This window comes from Colletotrichum gloeosporioides (assembly GCF_011800055.1).
Source record: "Colletotrichum gloeosporioides strain Lc1 chromosome Unknown consensus_14, whole genome shotgun sequence".
Lineage (NCBI taxonomy): Eukaryota > Fungi > Ascomycota > Sordariomycetes > Glomerellales > Glomerellaceae > Colletotrichum > Colletotrichum gloeosporioides.
The window spans coordinates 162,916-188,853 of NW_025544659.1; the positions used below are offsets into that span (position 1 = coordinate 162,916).

A 25,938-nucleotide genomic window follows, 5' to 3' on the forward strand; every position below is an offset into this window, starting at 1 on the left:
AAAATCAACAGCCATTCTGATTGAAATAAATGAGATTTCATCCAAATGGACATAGTCTATGTCAATGTTCGTCGCCTAATAAATGCCCAAACATTAACATGACCGAGAACGACATATGCCTCTTGAAGTCCAAGGTGGCTTCGAAAGTGTCGCGAATTGAATCATTTGCACTTTACAGGGCAAGGATCATTCCGCTATTCCAAATAGTCGTCGACTCTTTGAACTGGTAACAGAAGTAGCGGTTGTCAATTGAGGATTTTCAGCGGGTGACAACTGCTCGGATTCTCAGCTGTCTTTAACTACCATCTTCTCGACAAGCTGTCGACTGTTTATTTACCAGACTTGGCAGCTGATTCGACCAACCGAAACTCTTGTTCTATTTCCTTTTTTCCCTTATGCACTTTGGCATATTCTGTCGACTAACGGAACCTTCTGTGGAAACGTCACTACCAACGCCAAGCAGAGCATCGATCGAGAAAAGAAGCCTTCTAGAAGGGCTGCCCAGGATACATCTCTACGTCATGTTCAACGCTCAGACCTCCATACTCTTTGAGGACCTACGCCTCCCTGAGGAACGAGCGTGGAGATAGCCTTCCCCCCTCACGCAGACCACGATCTGATGTATACTTTGTACTGATGAAAATGAGTCTTTAGTATGTATTATACACACTTCCTGATGCCCTTGGAGGGTGGTCCGTAACTTCTGACTAGAAAGTCGCTCAATCCGTGCTCGAAAGTGAAAGGCCAAAGCCAAGGAACTATCCCGCCTCATTCATGATGCGATCTTGATGGCGATACATCAAAGCTAGTCAGCGCTACCGGACATTATCTCATGATGGTGTTGAGACGTCATAAGGATGTCTCTGAGAAAAGGTGCCGTAGAATTGGGTATGACGTCGATATGGAAAACTTTTGGGAAGCTTGGGGTGAAAGCCAACTTTGGCAAATAATGTCATCTGGCGACCACTCCTGGCTAATGAACTTGTCCCAAACTCAAGCTGTGTCTCTATAATTCGTTGTCGATTTCACTCACTCACTAGTGAATCCAGATTCTGCATGAAATTGCCCAAGAAAAATCACCCGTCCAAAAGCGCTTGTCAAAACACGTTCATCCCAGACGGCCGCCTGCAATTATGCGACGCCTCCTAAATTATGCTAACTAGCTCAGACGCGATGTGTATGCATGATATTCGAGTTCTCCTCAATATAATCAAGCTCAAGACTCCTAGGTTGACTAACATGGATACCTGTGGCCGAGTCGTCCGCAGACGGAGCACGAGCTGCTCGGTCTCGCGCGTCTTAGTTCCCATGGTGCTAACTATCGTGACCCTCCGAGATGAAATGACTTACTGTCACATTCTATTCTTGGATGCTTTCCTTCACTCCGACGTCCCCCATCTCCAACGTTAAGTGGAATCTCTCATCTGGGACTACGGCCGCGGGGCGGTCTCATTTGGGTGGCTCCACGGCAAGCGCGGCACATCGCGGGCGGGCTGACAATCATACACGCGAATCATAATACCCCCGCGGAAACAACGAGTTTTACCGTTCAACGGATGGACCACACGATCGTCTGCCTGCCATCCAGTTGAGCCTTATCCACTCTGTCCCACTCTGTTATTGCACACATGGGATGTTATTACGAGCCTAAATGCTGACCATCGGCGCCCTTTTCCACGCCGAATCCACGAACATCCATGGCTTCGACGCGGCTCTCGAACATCCCGTGAAGAGGAATATGCAGGTTCGCAATTAAAAGACTAGCCGACAGCTTTTGCCCTGAAGTTAACTCAACTGTCAAGAAAAGTCGGATGCTAGCGCCGATATGACGAGAGTAACGAGAGGGCCCGAAGATCCCTCCTCCAGGAACAGGAAGCTTAATTACTTCCTAATTCGTCTGAAGACACCAAACCGTTTCATTCCCTAACTTTAACAACGATCGCCCACGCGCTTTGACGAGCGTTGGTGGTGTGTGGCCCGTGTCATCTGGACCACTGTTTCGTTTCACGTTCCATGAATCGTCGAGTGCTCCCGATATTCTGGTGATGAAGAGACGGGGTAAATGCACTAGAACAAACGCCAAAGTATGGGTATCATCCAGTCTCAGATAATCAGGCTGATAAACTTAGAGCTGGTTGGAAAGTCGGTATTCGAAACAGGTCCCAACTACGGCTAGACGACGCAGGTCATACGCGCATTTGGCTGAAGAGGAAAAATACCAGAAGAAACTGACTTACTGATCATATGTGATTTGACGAAGAAGTGACGGATACTTTCCCCGTGAGATGGAGCGACGTGAGGGCGAGTTAAGCACTTGTTCTTGAAATCGTTCGGAACATAATGTTGCGATTATGAGTCGGGAAGAAAGTGAAGGTCACAGTGATGAAGACGGCATTAGTTGAGTCAGCACCAAGATGTATTGCCAAACGAGTGATTAAGAAAGTCCATACTCCAGCTAGAGCAGGCAGTCATATCTCATTATCAGTACCAGTACTGTTACAGATGATCCTCCAAAGAAAGACTACCAATCCCACCAGTTCTCAATCTTGGAATATGTGCATGTGAACCCATTTACTCCTCATCCTCGATCTCAGCCTCGGTGGCGCGCTTCATCATGCGCTTGAAGGCCTGCTCAGTCTCCTGAACAGCGCGGGCGAGGTTGCGGCGAGCCGCGGCGGGGGTGTTGCCGGGCTGGTTCATCTGGACGGGAACGACACCGCCGAATGGACCGGCGCGAGCGGCGTTCTGGCAGCGAACCAAGCAGACGTTGTTCTGTCCAGCAACGGTACCAGTGCAGGCCTGGTCAGCGGGGATCTGGGCCCTGAGAGGGAAGTCGGTCATGGCACCATCCTGAGTGACTGTCAGTGATCTGTGATAGATGGATGTCGCTTAGATTTACTTACACGGTTGCGGGAGTTCTGGCCCGGGGGGGTGGTGACGACGTTGATGTTGGTCCAGGTGGCACCAGTGGCATCACCGTTGATCATGCAGTCGTAGGGGCCGCCACCGTCACCGTTGACCTGGTGGAGGGTCATGTCGATGGTTCCGCCAGCGCGGACCTGGGGAAGCTGGTCACCAGTCATGGCCATGATGGCCTTGGTGCCAGTCTCGAGATCGTTCTGGCCAGCGCCAACGGTCTCGCCGAAGGTGTCGGCGGAGGCACCCTTGAAGCGGGTGGAATCGGCCTGGAAGGGATCGCGACGAGTGCCGTCACGGGGAGTGCTGGGGTCGACGCCGAGAGCCATGGCAGATCCGCCAAGCTCACCGGTGGCACCGATGATGGCAGCGTGGCCAGCCACCAATTGGGCGGCGGCGAGGACGGAGGCAGCGACGGCGGCTCTGAGAGACATGTTGACTAAGTTAGATAATAAGAAGCTCCTTGCCAGAGGAGGTTAAGACTATTGAATCCTGCCGGAGGAGGAAGAGAAACCTAAAGAGAGAGAAGAACTGAAGAGACTGCTGAAGAGTGAACTGTTGATGCTGATGAGGAAAGGAAAGCCAGAAGAAGCATGGGATTCTCGTCTGCTTTTGTACTCAAGAAACTCTCACGACTTTCAGACGTGCAACCTTTGCATCCCACCATGAGCGCAAGGGGAAAGCAGCATCAGGCGAATCTCCAGCCTCCCGCTTCTCTCCCAGTCCTCGACGATACCAGGGTTGAGATGCACGTTCCACCGTCTGTTGGCCTGGTGGTATTCCAGCTGGCAGCGACCCAAGATCAAGCATACTGTTAGGATTGTTCTATGGTAGGCGCCAGAAGTTGAGGCCAAACACGGCGACCACGACCGCATCTCGTGATGGAGACAAGTTCGAAACTGGGCCTTACCGATTCGGATCGTCGAAGAGGCTCTGTGTGGAAGAGACCGGGGTGCAAAGTTTGTTGAAGAGCCAATCGCATCGCGATCGCGTGCCCCTCCCCAGGTGGTAGGGAGGGGGAGAAACACTGTCGCAGATCAGAAAACGTTTGTCGCACATCGTTGGGCGGGATGATGTTCCAGGATCTGCGCCACGCCCGTACCATTACTCTATCCAGGCCCACGGCGAAAGAGGAAGAGACCCCTTGCCAGATCAAACATCCCTTCCCACCTCCCTCCCCCCCCAGAGAGTCCAAAACCTCAGTCCGGTCGAATTTAACCGTGCGGTGCTCCTGCGGGAAAGGCGAGACGAAGGAGGGTATGCCTGTTTCCAGCCAGCGTTGCCATGAAGCTGCGCTCGGCCTGCAGCAAAGTTCGTCCATAGTGAGGGTGTAGAGAAACTAGCAGCCAAACAGAGGGCAGATATGGAGAGTCTCACGGTGACGGCTATCATCTCAATGTTCTGGAACAGAAGCCCTTGGGGCCCCCCATTCACATTGACAACGGTTGCACCGAGGCCATTTCGACAGCGCACGACGGTGGATACGCACTAAGACCAGGAGTTGAGATGTCACGTTGGATACATAGCCATGCCCGTCGTCTAGAGTCCGGGCTTTCTCATGCTACTATGCAGTCTCGTTGCTGCAACGGCGGATGGATTTCCACAACGGGACAGAAAAGAATCGACGGTGAAGATACAAAGTCCCTGCAGGATGCAGCGATGCTATGCATACACAACTCGCGGGAACTAGCGCTTAGTGCCAGGCACGCCAGGGCAAGCTTCAGCGTCCCGTTGCTTGGTATGGCAGTCTCGCGCGGCTCATTGTCTCATTGGTCTGCCGAAGCCACTTGACTCATCCACTGAGAAGTCTCCGGACAATTTAGCTCAGGCGCCATTCCCAATATGTCAACGGAGGGAGGGCTGGGAGGCAAGGGGGGCGATAGTCCAGAATCAGGAAGGGGGATGGAAGACTCCGAGCCGGAAGGCTTTGTGACTTGATCGGTGCAGGCATCATCATTTGGACAGGAGGCGCAGATTGGGGCATCGCTGTGCTGATCCTTCGAATCATTGCAGAGCACGACCCATGGGAGATGCATGAGCCGCCGGTCATTTCTGGCGTATGTCGTGATTCACCAGGATGCTGTTTCTCGTTTGTGGTGGATCTACCCAAGAGGCACCCCCTGAAGACATCGTGAAGGGGCCAGGAGGCAGGCAGAGCAACCTGGCCGGAGTGGTTTGCAACAATGCTGGGCAGATCTGGGGAATACGGGCAGCTCGCCATTGGGCGAATCATGGGCAGGGTGTGTCGGTTCTCTCAGTCTCCGATGCAGGCATGGCAATTCTAGACACAGCCGACAGGGAAACAAGAGGCAAGTCGAAGGACTTGATACAGGGGTCACCGCTTGGATGGATGGGAGACGAAGCAGTCGGAGCGATTCCGTAGAGAGGGATAGCGCTGCAACGCTCATGAGTCGTCTGCTGTGATTCGACAAGTCTGTGCTTCACCGTGGCACACCTGGAACAGGACCACGGCGCCCCCGCTCGCATACTGCTTCTTGGGAAAAGAAGGCCGGGGGGAATTAAGCTTGGGCAATATGGTTACGTTAGAAACATGACGGCAAATTCAGGCTTATTTTGTCTACGGGGCCTGCGGAGTGGGGGGCTGCTTCAAGGGTCTGGCTCTTTTCGAACATGAGAAAGACGCCCGTTGGTTCGTGGGCGACTGTGAAGCCGTGTTTCTGTCTCGATATGCGTGCGTGTGTGCGGACTTTCGCAGCGCGAGCGCACATCCATCCAGTCTCTTCTCAGTCCCAGCCGTTGCTTGGCCAAGATGCCGGGACCGTCGGCTACTCACCAACCGAAAAACTCACTAGCCGGGCTGGCTCTGCTGCATGCTGCGTGCTCTCAGACCTCTCTCTCTCTCTCTCTTTGCGTGTTTCTTGCCTCCCAGCCACATCGGAGCGTTTGGACCGCGAGCCTTGAGTGACATCGCTCAGCCCCTTCCGATGGCTGCTGGCCATCGTCTCCCCCGACTCGGGGCCGACAACCGGCTGGGCGGGTCCACCCGCTCTCGGCCGGACACCGGTGGGCCTCCGCCCGGCCCATTCCCTCCCTTCCCCTTCACAGCCCCTTGAGGCCATCACCACGCGACTTTTGCTGGCAGCCTTACCCCTTACCATAATGATTTGCAATCCCGCCGCTTCTATGCCTGCTGTAGATCAATCACCATCTGGGCCACCAATCGCAACCAACAGTGAGCTCAGCCCCTGTGATGTCAGTGGGGTCGATACGAATGATTTACCGGCTGCTCCCACCTTACGCGGGCGGGTGCGCGAGTCGAGTTTCCAGACCTAAAATGCCCGCTCGTGACCTGACGCGCACTGGCGCCGCAAGCGAGTTTGATCTTCTCCTGCCAAGAGCAACCAAGCCCGCCCTACGAAAGACGCCTCGCCTGTGTGAGTGACGGAGGGCTGAGAAGCACGTTTGACAGCCAGGCCAGCCTAACTAGGAAACTTTAGGAGGGGGATGGGCAAGACTCTGGAAAAAGCTGAGCTTTGCTTCAAGGCCCAACAGGGCTGGGGGGCGACTACACGGCCACACACTCACTGCCACCTCGCGCAGTGTTGCATTACGCGCCAAGAGTGTAAGGCCAGGACGAGGCCACCTGAGGCGCGGCAAAACTTGACTTGCACGAGGCGCTGAAGCAGCTTCCGAGCCGGCCGTTCCCAAGGCTCGGAGGACGAAGTATCTTGTATTATTCTTGGCGCGAGAAGAAAGCTTCGCAGTCTTTGGGGCCCTGGGCGAGGCATTTGCCCAAAGTTGTTTAGTTCATGCACTCTGCAAGGGACGAATCAAACTCTCCATGAGCCGCTTGCCTCTTTGATTCAAGGTGGTGGCGGGATGCAGGTCCACAGTTACTATCTTGTGAGGCACGTTTCTGACATTTCACTTTGAGATTCACGAGCCTGTCATTGTTGGGAGATATCGACGAGTCAACTGGTTGATGGGATAGACTCTACTGGTGTGCCTTCGTCTTATCATCTGAAGCTAGGGATGAGACGCCCTATCTCCTCGACCGATGTTTCCTCCTGTGAAGGAATAGTTCTTTGGCCCCCTCCGTCTTAACTTTCGCGTACGCTCAACTCAGCAGCTCGCTCACCACCGTCGTGATGTCGCCATCGATGCTCGTCGCCAGTCCGGCATCTTCCAGATCCCACGGGACGGCCGTCTCAGGTCCCATGCCCACCCTCACCAGCTTCACCTTCCCCCCGCTTCTCATTACCAGATCCTCGTTGGGCCACCTCAATACGCCCGGCGTGGACATCCCGACGCCAAGCTCCAGGATCACTGTCGTCTTGTCCTCACGATGCACAATGTTCCTGCGAAACTGCTTCCATCTCGACTCCCCCTGCTGGAAAGGCTTCTCGTTGAACCAATGCCCGGCTCGCACGCAGATGTTCATCTTTCCGCCGCAGAACTTGCAAAGGGGCACCTTGCTCGGGTCTGTCAAGATTTGAGATACCGGATCCAGCGACGATTGCGCGTCGGCGACGAGTGGTCCAGAGAGCACCGTCGCCTCCGGTCTGCAATTCGCCAGGCATTGGAACACGGAGTACGAGCCCTGCGGCGTTGACAGCTTTTCAGGCGACAAACCATTTGCGACGAAGAGACCGTCGGCGTTCGAAGTCCTGACATGCGCGTTCTCGCCAAACGTGTCCAACCAGGATATCAGCGTCCCATACATCGGGGATTCTGGCCATGAGCTGACCATGCCAAGATGCGTGAAATAGTAGCCCCATCGTACCTGTTCGGTCGGCCAGCCAGTGAAGCCGAAGACACTATAGAGAGTTCGCAGCCCGTACTTGAGGAAACCGGGAAAGTGCTTGGCAAACAACGCCGTTGAAGTATAATCCAAACCATCGGAAGCAGATAACCCGGCACCAGCGCTTACGATGACAGCATCTGCCGTCGTTAACCACTGCCTGGCGCGGTCCAGCGAGTCGCACTGGATCAACGGCGACTGCCGGTGCGGGTGATTTACCCTTGGCGGGGTTGGCGACATCCCGATCCCTGGTGTCTGCGGGGGAGGCGAGGCCAGGATCTCCTTGTAGATGGCATGATCTGCATCCGTGAAGGTGTTGAAGATGATATCGGTGATGGACGTACTCTTGTGGTGCTCGAGCCAATCTGCAACGGCCCTCACCGCGACAGATGCCGCATCTCGCGCCGGGAACGCAAATAAGCCGGTCGAGATCCCGCAGAAGGCGACGATTTTCCTGCCATCCGGCGTCGCGGGCAAAGCTTCCACGGCGTCGAGCACGGAGCGATAGCATTGGGCGAGCTGCGCAGTCTGCGTCTCGGTCGGCTTCGAGCCGCGTTGCAGTTGCGGTCCAACCGCGTGCACGACGTGCTCTGCAGGCAAACAGTAGCCCTCAGTAACGATCGCCTCGCCCGGCTCGATTTCTCGGCTCCTTGACTCCATGATTCGGTAGCACGCGTCCCGCAGCCGGGGACCTGCAGCCGCGTGAATCACGTTGTCTATGCAGCGGTGAGAAGGTTGGAAGCATCCGAGACCTAGACCGTTGGCGGCATTGGTGATGGCGGTGATGCCGGACAGCGTCGTGATGTCACCTTGCCAGAGTGTGATTCTGACATCTTGAGAGTTGTTTCGTTTGAATGTTTGTGTCGGCTGAATTGAACCGGCAAGCGTGAGGAGCCTGTGGGACTGTTGTTGCCGGAGAAGCGCGTCTATCTTGCTCAGAATTGTCTCCGGCAAGGGTGGTTCGGGTTGGCGGACGCACAGTAGTTGTTGAAGCAGCCGCAGGTGGCTGGAAGGCTCCAGATCCTCCAATTGATCTTTGATGTGGCTGTGGTGGTGGTGATGGCAGTTGTTGTGTGTATGGCCCGACTCTGAGCTTCCTTCTGCTTCGTCGAGCAGATGTACCAATACTTGCTGCATGCTTGCCATTGTCGAAACTGCCGCTTTGGAAAATGTCGTGAGGTTGTGAACTGTGCGTCTAGTGAATAAGTGTCCGAGAGGTTTTAGCATCGTCCTCTTTTGACTAGCATTTCGCAATTTGCCATGTCTCTCGACATATGGGAGTTAATACGCCGCAGAGGAGTATTTAAGCAATCCAGATGTTGCTGAAGTGAGATTGCAGATTGATGTCAAAATGGATCCGAACTGGGTTGCTTGTGTGATGTTTCGGATGCAAAATACTTCCGCGCCACTGCATCTTCAATTTGATCCCGAAAATCTTGCAGGCTTTCTCACCAGCTTTCATATGCAGTTTTCTACTTTGCATTCGAGTTTCTTTTATTTTAAATACTCGCAATCATTTCTTTGGACCATTCCGCCTTAAACGACCTTGGAATCGGGGCACCGGTTCAAGCGCGCCCAGTTACAGGACAGCCTTAAGTAATTGCGACTACGCAACGCCCTGCCACTGACCCTCGCTGGGCAGGAGTTTTCATTGACATCGGTTATTTTCTGTCCTCTTTTACGTGTAAGCTTTTGTGTACCTAGCTTTCGTGAAAATGAGTATCTTGAGTAACGTTCCTCATTGCGCGTTTGTTTTCCCAGAGCTGTTGCTGCCTGTCGCATATTTGCTGAACTCCCTGTTTCCAAGACTACGTATCTAAACACACAGGCAGATTTATTTAGTACGATTTTCATAACGCGATCATACAACGGAATGAGGGGAGTACCTGACAAAAGTCGTACAGCGTCAACACGCAAGGGTGTCAGGATATGATCTCAATCGAATGCGAAGCAATTTCTGATACGTTGACAGTTGCCCATATACCTTTATGTGAGATATATCATAGCCTATTGATACAATATGCACATGGCGTCACAATATTCTCTAAGGCCGCATTGAAATCGACGGCCAAGTGAAGTTCTATTAGCAACCTCATAAGTAACATAAGACCTGGGGGGTTTCATGAGAAGCACCAGTTCGGAACCATAATAGGCTTGCTTCTGCTGGTCGTGAAATAAATACAAGTAAAGCACCTTGATAAACATTACGGAAAATAATCATAGTATCTATCGTGGAATTGAAGACTCCACTATTATAGATGTTCACTCGACAACAGTGGTTTGAGCGAAGATCAAGTCAGCAACAGTGATCTTTCTACTAATCTTTCATCTCGAAGCCTGATGAAGAACTTGTCTAGATGGTTTCAGAACCTTTTTGGTGCCGAAGAACCCCTCTATTACTGACTGCAACGGGTGAACCCGTTTGTCCGAACCATCAAAATTTTCTAGGCTCATGAAATCACAATTTTCCTCTGGAACCGCCAATCTTAGATAAGACTCTAGGATGCACGCATTATCTGCCGGTCCAATTGACTCATTGATAGCGTTCGATCAAAGAAGAGGCAGATACGCTACCGCGCACGAGCTATACCGGAATCACCAAACCGTTATCTTTCAACGCGATTTTAGAAGCCGTTTGACTCATGTAAGCGTATTCCATTCCAATCAACGACCGGTAGTCCGGTTCCATGGGTATGGTACTCAAACCGCCGCATCCCCAATCTGCGTTCAGACCCTGAGTCGTTGAGATTTGTCCGAGTCAAAGCCCATCCGTGGCCGCGTCCGAAGCACGTCACACAACCACCACAGACCATCGATCACAGGAGGAAACATCCGGCCGTGCTCATTCGGAACAAAAACGGCCTTCCGGCGATTCGCTTCCCGTCACAAACCGACGGATCTGCCTCCATCCTCCCGTCAGGCTCTTGCGAGCTTCCTCACCACAACCGGGATGGCAGCCTCCAGAGCAGTCGAGGCTGGCTCCACGCCTCCCGTTCTGGAAATTACTTCCCTTCTTGAACAAATCCCCGACATCATCTTTGAGATCGCATCGCATCTTCCCACCGAAACGGTACTCAGTCTTGCGCTCACGTGCAAACCACTCCACATCCTGCTTTTCAGTCGCACTTTGAAACGGATATCAGCCCGCCAACGACACAACTTTCTTTTCACACTTATGAGAGACTTGAATAATACGATAAAGGCAGACCACTACTACTGCCATACCTGCGGGAAAATCTACGTCTGGCGGTGTCCGGCGGAGAAACCACATGGACCAACGGATAATTGCCCATTCATCAAGAACGAAATGCATGACACTCTCAACTTAGCGGAGCACACTTGTTTAGGGACCTCGAATCGTTACTGGACTCATAATATTCCGCCGCGCGTTGAGCGGTATGGGAAAGGCATGGCGCTTCACACTGAACGGCAAGGATTCCTCAATTGTTGTGGTACTGGATCGAAGACATAGCGAAGCAACAGACACGAGATATGCGAAGATACCATTTCAAGGCTTTTCCTATTCATAAGAAGATAATACTGAGATATTATACCAATGTCCCCTCTGCCGCCAACGCCGGAATCATGTGCTATGCTATTCTATCTCTATACGAGATTAGTTCAATCCAATCTGACCAAGCAGCCACTTGGCCTCCTCAAACACCTCTTCAGGCTTGTTCTCGCCCTCAACAGGGAAGACATCCAGCTCCTCAAAGCCAGCAGGCTCATAGACGCCAACCTGACCCTCCACCATGCTCGCAAGCATGTAGTGTCCCTTCCTCTCATTCATCCTCTTCACAAGCGTCTCGGACGCACATTGAATGTCAAGGAAGACTATTCTCGCACCCTCGTTCTTGGAGACAACATCTCTAAGAGTGTCACGATAAGACTTCTTCAGCGCCGAGCAGCTGACGACGACAGAGTCGTGCCCCAGGTCCTCGATGGTCTCAACTGCGCGCTTGCCAATGCGACCCAACCACAACGCACGGTCGTCGTCAGTCAGGGGCAGGTTAGCTCCCATCTTCTCAACAGCTGCCTTGGAGTGCAGCGAGTCGCCCTCGATGAAGGGAACCTTGAGCTCCGAGGCCAAAGAGGTGGCGAGAGTGGACTTGCCGCTGCCGCAGGGTCCAGCAACCATGATGACTGTCTTTGAGGAGTTCTTGGCCTGCTGAATCCAGTGGTTGGCCTTGAAGTACTGGACGAAGTTGCTGACGAGCTGCTGGGTCAAGACAGGAGCCTCCGCCAGCGCGGGGGAGAGCGAGCACGCCGTGTCGGTGACGTAGGTCTTGGACGGCGCGAACTCGTCCTTGTCGTACTTGCTCGCGAAGAAGTCGACGAGCTTGATGGGTGGGTTGGCGGCGGGGTCGGGGTTCGACGCACGCAGACGACGAATCCACTCCTTGGGCTCGACCTCCTCGAACTCCAGGCCAGCAGCCTTCAGGGCGGGCAGCAAGTCGTTGGTCCAGCTGAACATCTTCGGGTTAGCGACGTTGGTGAAGACACCGTCGGCGTCGGAGGTGGAGATGTCGATGACGGCCTGGGCGACGGTGTCGACGGGGAGCCAAGAGGGCGTCTCCTGGAGCTTGGGCAGGGCGCCGACGGTAATGGCAGTCTGCAGCATCAAGGGGATGGCTTCGGTCGCGTTCCAGACGCCGTGCTCGGTGTCCGCGACGATCTGTCCAATGCGGAGCACGCGGGCCTTGACGCCGGACTTCGCAGAGGCGCGGGAGCAGAGATGCTCAGCGACGCACTTGGACTGCGCGTATCCCATGCCCTGTGCCCACTCGAAATCAGGGACAGACTCGGGGACGGGGATAGTCGTGGCGCGAGCGACGGTGCTCACGGAGGAGCAGAAGTTGAAGGTGGCGGTAGATGAGGCGTCATCGCCAGCAGCCTTGGCCAGCGCGATGAGGTGGTTGACACCGGCGATGTTGCCCTTCTCGAAGCTGGAGAGGCGCATGTTGAAGTTGACGGACCAGGCGCAGTGGATTACCGTGCGGAGGTCCTGCTTCACCTGGCCATAGGCGGTTTCCGAAAGACCAAGTTTGGGATCGGCGAGGTCGGTGGGCAGAGCGACGAGCTTTCTGCGGGAGGTCGCGGGGAGGGTGTGGTAGAGGCGGCGCTGGATGAGAGAGCTCTTCACGCGACGGGCGGCATCCGCATCTGAGGACGCGCGTGTGAAGCAGTAGATGGTCTTGATGGTCGGGTCGGCGGCGAGCTTGGCGACGACGTGAGCTCCGAGGGAGCCAGTAGCACCAGTGACAGCCTGTGACAATTTAGTTGCCATTTGTTGAAGGGCGGCATGGGGATTCTTACGATGGAAGATCGAAGGGCCGCCTTGGGGGCCTCGAAGGTATCGTACTTCTCGATGAGCTCGCTCATCTCGGTCTCGATAGGAATATCAGTGGTAACACCTTCTCCAGAACCCAGGCCGAAGAGGTAAGCACTGAGTTTGTTGATCGATGGATGATCAAAGACGACGGTCTGTCCAAGCTTGCTGCCGCCAATATCAATGGTTCGGAGGATATCGGAGCGCATCTGGATAGCCTGCAGGGAGTCGAGGCCGAGAGAGAAAAAGTCGGTGTCGTCGTCAAGGTTAACCTTCTTGGACAAGGCCTGGACGAGCCCCTGACGGACGAAGTCCTTCAACTCAGACAGGGAGAGCTTCTTCAGATCACCGCTGCTGGCGTCCGCCTTGTCGTAGACCTCGTCAATCTCCTGGGCGTATCTCTTGTAGAAAGCCTGGCGAATGACACTACCCTTGTCGGTCCTGGGGTAGGCGCAGTCGTAGGGAAGAAGCTTGATCATGTTCTTGGATACACGAGCATAAGCTTCGGCCTTGCGGCTTGCTTCCTCGACGACAGGCCAGACGACCTCCAGAATCTCCTCATCGGTCTTGCCAGCGAGGGCCGGGGCAGGGACGATGAGGGCACCGAGAGACGGACGTCCGACGCCGAAGATGACGCACTCGGTGATGTTCTTGTTGGAGCGGATGGTGCCCTCCATGTGGACGGGGTTGAACTTCTCGCCGTTGACCAGGGCGATCGTGTCGTCCAAGCGGGCGATGTACTTCCATGCCTTGGGGATCGTGGGATGGGGCTCGAAGAGATCCTTCGTGCAGTACGAGCCGTCGTCCTGGTTCGTGGCGACCTTCGCCGGCCAGCCCGGGAGGACGCAGCACTCGAACAAGTTCGGGCCGCGGGGAATCCACTTGAGATACGGCTCGAGCTTGTCGTGGACGCGGACGTAGTTCCAGACCTTGTCGTTAGGTGGGCGGAACGAGGTCATCAGTTGACCAACCTCGGTACTGTCCGGTGTTAGTCTTGTTATGGAGGAAGAGTTGCGAATGAACTTACGCTCCGTAGTGGCCAACGAGGTTGACTCCGTTGTTAACCAGAGTGTCGCCGAGGTCATCAGGGCAGGCGGAGCCACCATACATGACGATCTTCAGCTGACGCAGCAGAGCCATGCCCTCGTCAGTCTCGGCGAGAAGCTTCAGCGCGTATGGAACGCCGTAGAAGATCTCAAAGTTGTGCTTGCGCATGATACCAGTGAGGTGCTCGCGAGTAAGAGGGAGGTCTGCGTTGTACAGGTGGATGGACTTTCCAGAGTAGATAGCCCGGTACAAGTTGCAGATGCCATGGTTGTGATACAGAGGCAGAGTGATGAAGGCCTTCATGTCCATACTACTGGAGTAGTTGGCGATGGCAGACTTCTGCGTCTGGTAGATGGGCTTTGGGAGACCAGTTGATCCTAAGAAAGTTAGTCAGGCTCTCAGAAGTATGAGTAGATGTTGACTTGCCACTGGAGTGGATGATGTAAATGAGATTATTCGTCTCAACTGAGAGATCACGTCCATAGTCCAGCTGGGTATCAGCGTGGACCTCAATGGGGAAGTCAAAGGTCGATTGACCCGCGATCTCAAAGACATCGAGGTAAGAGAGGTTCTGCTTGGCACCCTCAGCCGTCTCAAGATACTTCTTGTCGGCAATGAGGAACTTGGCGCCGGTGGTTGTAATGAGAGACTCAATAGCCTCTTGTGAGATTCTCGTCGACAAGAATAGCGTCGTGTGGCCGAGCTTGGTCAGCGCCAGCATGGTGATGAGATAGTCAAAGTTGGATGGGCCCAAGACGGCCACGGTCGTCGGCTTCTCATCGGAGTTGAGCCGGCTGGGGATGCGCTGCTCATAGAGCTTGGCCACGCGGTAGGCGAAGACATCGAGCTGTCTCATCGTGTAGTCGACATAGTTGATGCCAGAAGAAGGGTAAGACACAATGACACTGTCCGGGTGCGCCCGGGCGCGACGGCGCACCAGCTCGTCCACCGTCTTGATGGTGCTGTCATCGTTGTCCCAGCCCTGAGCTGCGGCAGCCGTGGACTCGGCGAGGGGATTCGCAGCCAGGCTGGAGCCCGGGAGCTCCGCGCTTGTGGGGCCGTAAACTGAGGGAGGACTCATGGTGGTTGGTGTCGCACGTGGTTCATCCAAAAGTGAGAGCGGTCGGGGGAGTACACTGTACCGTCAACAGCTACTCTCTCTGTGCCTGGTTCTCTCAACTGTTGGATGGTTTGGTGATGTCGGTTCGAGTTGGAGATTCACACACCACCTTTTTGAGAGTTTCAATACGGCCCCCGGGACGAGGCGAGTTGCCCATAATTCCGACGCCGGTGAAGCGCGTCCCGCCCTGCTGATGCATTGCTTGACGCTTCCGAGTGGATGATGGCGGTGATGGCGATCATGTGGAGGAGGGTCTCCGTCTGCAGGGGGTACAAAATCCGCTTCTCCACAGTTATTGGGGCAAACTGGCGGATTTAAAGCGTTGCGCTAACGGAGAATGACGGATTTCGGTGTTGGTAACCGGGATGCGGCCAGGTCACGGATACGAATCCGCTTGCTAGAACAGAGCTCCGTGATGCTGCAGCAACTAGAGAGCCACAGTAATACTTCGTGATGAATTCGTAGCGTGGCTGAAACCGATTTATTATCTTCTTGTCCTGTTGCCCAAGTCACCTGTTCTGGCACATCATCACTCGAGCACCTTGTTTGTTACCCGTTCACACCCCTCATAACACCTTCACACGCCAACCACTCGGATAACACCATCATCCCTGCACCGTATTACACAACATGCCTCTTACCACACACTTCACCCTCAACACCGGTGCAAAGATTCCCGCTGTGGGATTCGGCACCTGGCAAGCCGGGCCGCACGAGGTTGAGCGTGCTGTTGAGACTGCCCTGCGTGCCGGTTACCGCCACATTGACTGCGCCGCCATCTACCGCAATGAGGCAGAGGTCGGTGAGGGCATCCGCAAGAGCGGCGTTCCTCGCTCAGAGATCTTTGTCACTGGAAAGCTGTGGAACACCAAGCACAAGGCCGAAGATGTTGAGTCTGGCGTCGACAAGACGCTGAAGGACTTGGGCACGGATTATCTTGACTTGTTCCTGATGCACTGGCCGGTGTAAGTTGGATGCATAAATGTGTGAAAGTGAACCTGAAATTGTACTGACATGACATCCAGTGCTTTCAAGCCTTCGGACAAGTGGTTCCCCATCGACTCCAACGGAGTCTTTGAGCTGGCCGACATCGACCCCGCGGAAACGTGGGCGGCGATGGAGAAGCTGGTTGAAAAGGGCAAGGTCCGCGCCATTGGCGTCTCCAACTTCACCAAGCAGCGTATCGAGGATCTCCTCGCCAAGACCAAGACGGTCCCTGCCGTCAACCAGATTGAGGCACACCCCTACCTGCAGCAGCCCGATCTGCTCAACTACTGCAAGTCCAAGGGCATCCAATTGGCTGCCTACTCTCCTCTGGGTAACAACCAGACCGGCGAGCCGAGAACAGTGGATGACCCCCTTGTTGGCGAGCTGAGCAAGAAGCTGGGCATTGATGGCGGCCAGCTTCTGGCCTCCTGGGGTGTGCAGCGTGGCACCGTTGTTCTGCCCAAGAGCGTCACTCCCAGCCGGATAGAGTCCAACTTCAAGGTCCAGGAGCTGCCCGAGGACGTCTTCGCGCAGCTTAACGGCCTCGAGAGGAACAAGAGGTTTAACTGGCAGACGAGATGGGGCTTTGACATTTTCCAGGAGCTAGGCGAGGAGGAGGTCAAGCGTGTGGCACAGGAGACAGGCCCGGAAAACCTGACGAAGTTCACCGTGTAAAATAGTTAAAATGTTTTTGAATAAGTATAGACTATGTTTCTCATCCACCTATGTCCGGCATCCAAGCGTACGGGTTTGCGTCGATGTCCAAGTATGGACCAAATGCTGAAGAGTCAAGGTCTAGCCAATCCGTCGTTTGCCACTCGTCTAGCAGGTTGGAACCGAGGAGTCCTGCATCTCCTTGATCCATGAGATCGACGGTGCCAGATCCGGCAGCGTATGCGGAGTTGAAGTCGAATCCGCCTATTGTGGTCGCTCCGTTTCCTTGAGGTTGGGGTAGCTGTGTCTGGGTTTCCGTAGGGGGAGCAGCTGGTCGAGGTGCTGCAGCTTGTGAGGCCAGGGGAAGTTGTCCGTTATTTTTCCGGCTCATCTGTCCCAGGCCTTCAGTCCTGAACTCCTCGAGAATTATGGCATATCGCCGACTTGGAGAATTTGACGCTGTTGCATGAGCGAGATGGGTTTGGCAGCGCTCGGCCAGGTCCATAAGCTTCGCATGCTTGATCTTGCCTTCATTCTCGAGCAAGATCCCCCGGCGCTTTTGCTGTATGTCCCAGACGTATGTTACGAGCAGGGCGCAGAATGTGACGTACTGCGTCCACCAGAAGGCGTGGAAGATGGGCCCTTCTGCGGCCATGCCGTCGACGGTCTCGAGGACTGTCCGCGCTGCTCCGAGACACTCCAGGATTTGTGTCTCGCTGCCAGAACTCAAATTACCTAGAAGGAATAGACGGTTTGCATGCATTATCGCATGCGAGTAGGCAAGTTTCAAAACTGTAGCCTGGCGACGGAAGCTGGGTATGAGCATTGAAGGTCGTATTGAACCCAAGTGTGGAGGGAGACTGGCACGCCATTCGTGAATCTTCTCGCTGAACCTATGGGCGGCGGCAACTCTTTCCTGTTCCGAGATGGCCTTTATTGAGTAGACTTCCCTGGACGTGTTTCCAATGATTTGCGCAATCCTTTGAAAATAGTCAGCTTCGCGTTGGCTCTATAGCGACGGTGAACTCACTTCGCATGGCAAATCAGGGCGTCAATATGACAATCCGAATGCTCTTCGAAGCGCTCGATGGGCCCTTGTGCAGTCATATCCTCGTCGTCAATTCTGTCGGGGTAGTCTTGGTCGATGTCATCGTCGTGGAAATGCCTTGGTCGACCGAATATCACGCCCAAATACTTATCGAGAACGTAAGCTGTCCAAAACGTGCGGGACCGACATTGTGCCTGGATGTAATCCGAGTTGCCCGCTGCTAAATGCCGCTTCTTCGCAGCTTTTCGGTGCATCCCGAGAGCGGATATGATTTGCAGGGCGTTCCCGAACGTATACCACGCTCTATTCATACGTGAAGTCGTGAGTAGATAAAGCACCTGAATGAGACGAGATTGCGCGGATTCCAGTCTGGGTAAGCCGGTTTCACGCTCTGTCAACTGGAGTGCGACACAGAATAGCCGATCACTCCGTGCTAGTGATAGCCTTTCATCTTCTGGCTCATGGAACCCTTTGGACTTCTCACTGTGAGCGGTCGCCACAGCAAGGGCTGTAAGGACGATGGATGCCTTGGCCCGGCCGATGTCTTGCCAGACAGGCTTCCCTTGGGCGAGGTTGTTCACCATCGTCTTGAGCCATATCTCCACCGTTGGCCGATGCAGAACACGATACGTGGCAATGCAGACGTCGAAGTACATGCCCAGCAAGTCTTGCAGCTCTCTAGAACTGGGCAACGAAAAATTGGCGACATCATCGTCCGTGATTGGCGGCAGAGGCTTGTCACCCGCCAGCATGAGTGGCTGATTCTCCGTCGAAGCGTTAAGATAGTCGGGCACAATGCTGCTGTCGTGTTTAGACAGCCTCTTCCAAGCTCGGTGAAGGAAAGTGACGCCCGAAGTCGGGTCGAAGACCTGGCCCTGGATCTCGGCCATGCCAAGCTCGGGTGAGGCTCTTGAGGCTGGGCCCTGGCTCTCACGCACCTGGCCGCGCAACGAGGATGCTGTTATCGGCGCAGAAATAGTGCGCCCCCCTGTCTCGGTTGTCTGATACATGACAGGAGGCTCCTCAGAGCCAGACGCCGGGCCGCCAGGGTGAGAGGTGCTAGAGCTTGCAGACCAAACAGCAGACGGAGGCGGCGTTGGAGGTCTTCCACGGGAGTACTTGGCATCGTAGACGCAGGTGAGGCCCTTGCGCGTACATTTATCGCATGGAATGGTCCCGCTACACTTGGCCTTGCGCTGCTTGCAAAAGTCGCATGCGCGACTCACTTTCTGCGATTTGCGGCGGTTGGCGGCAGCACCGGGCCCGCTGAGCTGCTGCTGCTCGTCGGACAGAGGCGACTGGTGATCGGCGGAGCTGAAGCTTCTTTTCCGTGATTCGCCGATGCTTCCTCCTCCACGGGGGCTCGACACCGAGGCTGCTGCTGCCGAGGATGCGCGATGGGCAGCATCGGCAGCCGCCGGGCTGGCCGGGCCCGGGAGCGGGCGACGGAACTCGTCCATGGACCGGTGAGTGGGCCGGAGCCGGAAACTGTCTGTCGCACACCCGGGATGACGGGCAGGGGAGCACTTGGCAGAGCCAGCAGAGGTGTGACGCGGGCGCGCGCACAGTCGGTCGATGGGGAGGAGGTTGGAAAGTCGGAAAAGAAAGAGTTGCAAGAGACAGAAGTCGACGGAAAACGGAGGGGATTTGTCTGGGGAAGCACAAGACTGGAGGATGAGGGGCGGAGGCTGGGGGCACGCGCTAAACACACAGGGGTCTGCAGCCAGAAGCGGGGGAGCCAATGGGCGCTGAGGGTCGCTGTATCCAACCCGCCGATTCATCACTTACTTGAATCAGTTGCTGTCCCTAGGCCGTGTGTGTGTGTGTGACCTACTCTGAGGCGTGGAGGTGGACGGGTCCGGGGAAGATCCGGTGGGAGGGCGGGGAGAGACCGACGGATTTCTGAAAGACACCACGAGCTCGCCCGGTTTTGCCCGGTTTCAAGATGTGAATGTCAGCAAGATGGGTCCTGCTTGCGTCTAGACGGACAACGGTGCTGCACAATGTACTCTCTGATGCTACGCTCGGCACATCATGCCGGATGTTGAGGCTGTACTGATGAGCAAGCAACTGTTGCATGCAGATCTGGACTTAACACTTGGCTTTCTGCCCGTTCGGCCGATCTTTTATTACCGATCATAACCGTAATGCGAAGGGACCTTGGCCGTAGAAGAAAACATGAGATGATGTGTGAGTCAAGTGCGCCGAAGTTGGCCACTGATTAGGAAACTTCAAACTTGACTCTTAGGGCGAAAGACAATGACGAACAGCACCTCTGACAAAACACTGAATTTTAGATACTTTACAAGTTCTAAACCTCCGCAGACAGCGAAAAGGGCATGGGTAAACGTATACCTACCTGCCTAGGTAGTTAATGGAATTGATCGTTGGTCACAAACTGTTGGACAGTTCGTAAGTCCCTTAAACGATGCTACTATGAGCTTGAAGTCACGGCACTTTTGTTTCATATCCCACCCAGAACGATGGATCACATACAATCTATCCTTTTGATTAGCATTTTGAGCTTGATTGTAGATCTCCAGGTCATCATTGTGTAAGCTTGGGTTTCAGTATACAGCTCAATTGCAACAAGCACTCTTACTCTGCTAAGGGAGCCAAAATTGGGCCAGAACGCGATTATTTCTGATAATTGACGTGAACAATCGCTAAATATGGATAAATGGTCTAACAGTCTTGCGTACATCCACCAAAATTGATCCTCCCGTGAATCCGTGTTTGTCGATGTGCCGGACCCGTACTCCAGCAACGCCATCAAACAGTGCCTAGTCAGTCGCGACGTGAACCTTACAGAGTGTACCTGAACAACGGGCTCTTGTCGCCCATCCGCATGAGCTCCTCCTCGGTGTACTTGGCTCGAACCTCCGCCTCGGACATCTTGTCGCGCCTGTTGTTCTCCCACTTGTAGCTCAGCTCCAGCAACAGCGCAACAATGACACCGCTGCCGCCAAAAGCCAGAGAAAGACCGAAACCGGTGTAGTACTTGGGCTTCTCGCTGTCGAGGTACATGTAGCTGCCGATGATGCCACCAATGTTGCCCACGCAGATGTTGAAGGCGACACCAATGGCACGACGGGATGCGGGAGCCAAGTTGTTGGAGGCCCAGGAGGAACCAGCGGGCTGGATAGGGTAGATGCCCATGCAGGTGATGACGACACCCACCATGGCAGCCGCAACATTACCGGAGAGGTCGCCCTTGAGGGAGATGATGATGCCGTAACCGATGGCGATGAGACCGAGAGGGATCGCGACGAAAGGCATGCGCCAGTAGTAGCGGTCGGAGAGGCGGGCGAAGAAGAGGGCGGAGATGGCACCGGCGACGTAGGCAGGGACGGTCATCAGCTGAGCCGTGGTGTTATTGAATCCCATCGCCTTGGTGATTGTGGGGAGCGTAAACTTGGTTCCTGTACAAGACTGTTAGATGGTTCTTATGTGAACTAAAGATTGAAAAGTCGCTGGCTTACCATAACTGCAAGCTGAAGTGGCCAGCAGAGCCCACGCCTGCATGTACAATCTCCAGTTCGTGATAACCGCCTTCATGTCGCCCCACTTGAATTTGTCCTCGTTCTCCTCATCTCTGAAGCGGCCGCCCTGCTTGATGAAATGCTGGATCTCAAGGAAACGAATCTCATCGGGGGCCAGCCACTTGGTGCTAAGAGCCGGGGTATCGATCAGGAAGAAGAAGGTAGCAATGCCAAGGAGAACAGTAGCGATGCCCTCAAGCAAGAAGATCCAGCGCCAGCCCTCGTAGCCACCCACACCGTCCATCTTGGCGATTGCAGCGGCCAGAAGACCGGAGAAAGCACCAGAGAGCGAGGATGTACAGTAGAAGCAGGCAATTCGGATGGCCAGATCTCTCGGCATGTACCAAAAGGAAACAAGGTACACCGCGGCGGGGAAGAAGCCTGCTTCGAATACTCCGAGGAGGATGCGGACGGTCAGCAGACCGGCAAAGTTCTTGACGACGCCGTGGAGGGTCATGATGATACCCCAGATTGTGACGAGGGAACCGAGGTAGACGGAAGGGCGCTTGAACTTCTTCAAGAGGATGTTGCTAGGCACCTCTGTGAAGCGTCAGCTATTGGGTCTTCTTTTGTCATTTTGACAGGTGGCTTAAACTTACCAAGAAGAATGTAGGGAATGAAGAAGAGAGACAACGCAATGTTCCACTGGACACCGTCAAGCCCAAGGTCATCTGCCAAACCCTCGATCTTGGCGTTGCCAATGTTGGCACGGTCAAGATGCGAGGCAAGGTACAGAATCGCAAGCATGGGAACCAAACGATAGTCGACCTAGAGTTTTGTCAGACTCTAAGACATCGTACCAACAACTCAAAGCTCTTACCTTTCGGGTGGTCGCCTTCCGTTGCTCAGGTGTGAAGTTGGCATAGAAATCCGCGTCATCGTCGCTCAGACCCAACACGCGCATGTTGTCAATGGTCCGCACCACGGGGCCCTTCTCCGAATCCGAGCCATTTTCAGCCTCCCTATCGTCAATGAAGGCGATCTCTGGCTTGTCGGTGGCCGACATCTTGGCTGGTGATTGTGTGCAGAAAGGCTTCGGGGGAGGGGGTAGGGGAGGTTGATCTGCCGTTCGAGGTGGTCGTACTCAACTGTTGAGAGAAGAGAAGTGAAGTTGTGAGAGGGAAGAAAGGGGTGTTTTCTGGCCTGAAGACAGAAGAAAGACCAGACCGAGACCTGAGCAGATCGCGACGTGCCGGTGGCTCATATGTATGTTTCGACGAAGAGGTCCAACTTCCCGGGGCCCCAAGTAAATAGAAGGATTCAGTTACGTTCACGCAGGAGGGCAGAGGAACAGGCACAGGACTTGGCACGCCGGGTTGCGCATCCGGAGTTTGGCTGTCTCTCTGCTGACGAGTTGGACCCTCGCTGCTCGCGCGCGCGCCCGTTGTGTGTAGTACTGGGGCGGAGGGAGGGAGACAGAGGTTCATGGTTGTGTGGGGTCCCCGCAATCGCGGAGACCATGGGCCGGCCGCTGTGGATGCCGCCTTCCTGCGAGAATGGGGAGAGTGGTAAGCTGGCTTGTGGGCAATATGCATGGCCATGGGTGGTTTCGACTTATCCGTCGTGACGGATTTTCAAAAAGGGGCCACTTTAAGTCGCATGTTGTTGGCGTCTTTACGGATTTGGATCCACCTCAAGCCGTAGTCGCAATGCGTAGAGAAAGCCGACGGGTTGACCTTGTCTTTGTCTAGTGATGGAAGTTGGCGCTACAGAAGACTTAGGATGAAAAAGAAACATGGCCACATGGGCGGGCAGAAAAGAGAACCGGGGCAGAGGTATGGCATGTGGTTTGGATTCTTGGCTAGGTGAGCCAAGAGTGACGGACTTTGGTCCAGCCAGCCAGCCGGGAATCCAGTTGATGCTTCCTCAGACCCGACTGAGAGGCTCGGCCGACATCCAAGTGAAAGCTTGGCTTGCCGAAATCTGAACGCGGCTCAAAAGCAAAGAGCCGCTGCGTTCGTTGGAGACCATGCGGAGAATTGAGCCCAACACACCCACAGAGACCTACATCTCTCCAAGAAGACACCCTTGTCGATGCAACAGCACACCTCTTCCCATTTGCCGTGGGGGTTGCCCCAATCCTCCCGTCTTCTCCCGTCTGCTCCCTTCTGTAGCCACCCGTCTCTAGCCCTTTGTCCTCGGCCATGTCGTGCGGGGAATGCGGGGAAGATAACGGACTCTTCTTGCTCGTATGCTCGCGACGGGGCCGCTCCTCGGTCGCGTGTGTTGGGGAACATCAAGGATGGACACGGTCAGTCAGCCTGGAACTCGCAGGAAGCGGATTAATACTTTTCGTTAGATTTCGTACAAGTCGTCGGAATTAGATACATGCATTACGCCATTATGAAATACGTGTCCATCAATCATGGCACATCAACACTCGCTGCGCCCAAGGGGGGTGTATGTGCATGTTGGACCCCTGCGTCGCGAACAATCTCTCCTCACCACCCCTCACAGTCCTCAACACACAACCATCGACAGATTTACACTGGCACATCCTTCTCAGAGTGCGAGACGCGAATCTGCTGGTTGTAGTTGTGCATCGCCTTCTCGTCCACATCCTCACTGAAGACGTCCACCTTGGTCGACTCAAACTTGCGGGCGCTGACCTTGTGCTCGAACAGAACATCCAGCTCGGCAAACGTACGGCCGCGGGGCTCCGGGACGCGGAAGTACGTGTACACGCAGCAGCAGAAGCAGATCCCGCCCCAGAAGAAGCCGGTGTAGTTGGACCAGTTCCACGCGGTCGGGTTCAGCATGTACGGGGTGACGACGTTGTTGAAGATGCCCACGATGTTGCTGCGGTGACGGTTAGCATCGGCAAACACATTTTGTGGGGATGCTGAGGTTGACTCACTAGAGGTTGCGTCCGAGGACGATGGTCTTGATCTGCAGACGACGCGACGGCAGCTCACTGACGAGCGAGTAGCAGACGGTGCCGACGGTAAGCTGGTAGAACATGGCCCAGACGATCATGATGCTGCCCGTCGCCAGCGCGCCCTGCTCACGGTGCGCGGAGGGGACGAGACCCAGGAAGCCGAGGATCATGAGCATGCTGCAGAGACCGCAGAGGCCGTAGAAGTACAGCGTGCGTCGTCCAATGCCCCACGACATCAGGAACCATGCGCCAAAAACACCGACCATGTTGATGGCGTATTGACCGAGAGCGAACTTGTATGAGTTGGCGGTGGAGAGGCCGGCTTGCTTGAGGAAGTACCTAGGTGCAGCTGTTAGTCGATGCAGATCACACCCAAAGATATATGGGACAATTAACTTACGTAGAATAGTTGGAGAACGAGTTGCCACTGAGGTTCTGGATCGCCCAGGTCATGCAGACAATCTCGGTGCGGCGCAGGTCAACGCCCTTGAAGCAGTCCATATACGTCGCGCCGGCCGTGATCTTCTCCTCGAGCGCCGTCGTGTGCACCATCATGGCGACCGTGTCGTCGGCATCGAAATCCGTGTCCTTCTCCTTGCTCGTCAATCGCAGCAGCGACTTCTTGGCTTCGTCAATCTTGCCCTTGCGCACCAGCCACCACGGCGACTCGGGCGCAAAGTAGATGCCAATGGCCAGCGGCACCGGCCACATCCACTGCAGCGCGTACGGGATGCGGTACGCCCACTCGTCCTCGCGGTCGAGCATGGACATGATGACGCCGATGCCGATCTCCTGGCCGAGGCCCCAGCAGAAGTTGACATAGGTCGTCAGGTAGCCGCGCAGGGCGACGGGGCAGACCTCGGAGGCGTACGTGATGCACAGCGTCTGGAAAACACCCCACGGGATGCCGCAGAGGATTTCGGCGGCGAGAAGGGTCTGGACGTTCTGCGCGGTGAAGAAGAGGGCCGTAAAAGCGGTGACCAGCATCAGGCAGATGATGACGGTCCACCTGTAGCCGAAACGTTCCGAGACCCATCCGTTGATGAAGAGGCCGATGATCTCGCCGACGGTGGCGCCGTTGCTCAGACCGGCCTGCCACGGCGCAGGAACCTCGCACTCGCCGGCTGCGTTGCAGACGCCGTACTTGCGGTTGAATTGGGGGAATGCATAGAAGTTGCTGACGAGGGAGATGTCGTAGCCCTCCATGGCGATGCATGTTGAGATAAGGACCGACCACGCGATGGCCTTGGGGTACAGCTTGATGCCCTGCGAGAGGCTCATCTGCTGCTCCTTGTCTGACGCATTTTTGGCGCTCTGGACGAAGTTGTTGGCGAGCTTTGCGGAGTGGTGATCGCCGATCTCAGCCGAATCGCGGTTGTTGACGCCGACGATAAGGTCATTGTCTGGGGGCGTTTTGGTGTCCGCCATTTGTTCGGAGAAACGAAGGTTGAGATCCGATGCGGTTGATGGATGATCTCGCTGATGTGCAATGTGCTGAGGATGGCCGTCCGCAAAACCGAGATGCTCGCAAAAACTGCTGCTGCTGCTGCTGCGAGATGGAACTCAAGACACCTCGATGATGGGGGGAGAACCGCGAGATAAAATACCAGGAACGCGCGGCGGCGGATGTTGTTTGTGGGACGAGTTCGCCGGTT

General features: G+C 54.9%; 7 protein-coding genes across 7 annotated transcripts; 1 reads left to right on the forward strand and 6 right to left on the reverse strand.

Moving 5' to 3' along the window:
* Positions 1 to 2,571: 2,571 nt before the first annotated feature.
* On the reverse strand, positions 2,572 to 3,350 carry GCG54_00014087 (uncharacterized protein; the record flags this gene model as incomplete). The annotated part of the gene is made up of 2 exons (XM_045413928.1): positions 2,572 to 2,850; positions 2,904 to 3,350. 2 exons carry the CDS (start codon positions 3,348 to 3,350, stop codon positions 2,572 to 2,574), a joined length of 726 nt encoding a protein of 241 aa, XP_045269032.1.
* Positions 3,351 to 6,994: 3,644 nt separating this feature from the next.
* Positions 6,995 to 8,824, reverse strand: GCG54_00014088 (Protein-ADP-ribose hydrolase; the record flags this gene model as incomplete). Its single annotated transcript, XM_045413929.1, has 1 exon — positions 6,995 to 8,824. The coding sequence occupies one exon, from the start codon at positions 8,822 to 8,824 to the stop codon at positions 6,995 to 6,997; it is 1,830 nt and encodes a 609-aa protein (XP_045269033.1).
* Positions 8,825 to 11,294: 2,470 nt separating this feature from the next.
* GCG54_00014089 (Non-canonical non-ribosomal peptide synthetase FUB8) lies at positions 11,295 to 15,135 on the reverse strand (the record flags this gene model as incomplete). The annotated part of the gene is made up of 4 exons (XM_045413930.1): positions 11,295 to 12,944; positions 12,995 to 13,985; positions 14,035 to 14,431; positions 14,484 to 15,135. The coding sequence occupies 4 exons, from the start codon at positions 15,133 to 15,135 to the stop codon at positions 11,295 to 11,297; spliced, it is 3,690 nt and encodes a 1,229-aa protein (XP_045269034.1).
* A 669-nt stretch (positions 15,136 to 15,804) lies between these two features.
* Positions 15,805 to 16,836, forward strand: GCG54_00014090 (Aldehyde reductase 1; the record flags this gene model as incomplete). Its single annotated transcript, XM_045413931.1, has 2 exons — positions 15,805 to 16,139; positions 16,200 to 16,836. 2 exons carry the CDS (start codon positions 15,805 to 15,807, stop codon positions 16,834 to 16,836), a joined length of 972 nt encoding a protein of 323 aa, XP_045269035.1.
* Positions 16,837 to 16,876: 40 nt separating this feature from the next.
* Positions 16,877 to 19,644, reverse strand: GCG54_00014091 (uncharacterized protein; the record flags this gene model as incomplete). The annotated part of the gene is made up of 2 exons (XM_045413932.1): positions 16,877 to 17,795; positions 17,846 to 19,644. 2 exons carry the CDS (start codon positions 19,642 to 19,644, stop codon positions 16,877 to 16,879), a joined length of 2,718 nt encoding a protein of 905 aa, XP_045269036.1.
* Positions 19,645 to 20,668: 1,024 nt separating this feature from the next.
* Positions 20,669 to 22,411, reverse strand: GCG54_00014092 (putative transporter; the record flags this gene model as incomplete). The annotated part of the gene is made up of 4 exons (XM_045413933.1): positions 20,669 to 21,285; positions 21,346 to 21,945; positions 22,005 to 22,173; positions 22,226 to 22,411. The coding sequence occupies 4 exons, from the start codon at positions 22,409 to 22,411 to the stop codon at positions 20,669 to 20,671; spliced, it is 1,572 nt and encodes a 523-aa protein (XP_045269037.1).
* Positions 22,412 to 23,888: 1,477 nt separating this feature from the next.
* Positions 23,889 to 25,711, reverse strand: GCG54_00014093 (General alpha-glucoside permease; the record flags this gene model as incomplete). Its single annotated transcript, XM_045413934.1, has 3 exons — positions 23,889 to 24,204; positions 24,263 to 24,622; positions 24,684 to 25,711. 3 exons carry the CDS (start codon positions 25,709 to 25,711, stop codon positions 23,889 to 23,891), a joined length of 1,704 nt encoding a protein of 567 aa, XP_045269038.1.
* Between the last annotated feature and the right edge of the window lie 227 nt (positions 25,712 to 25,938).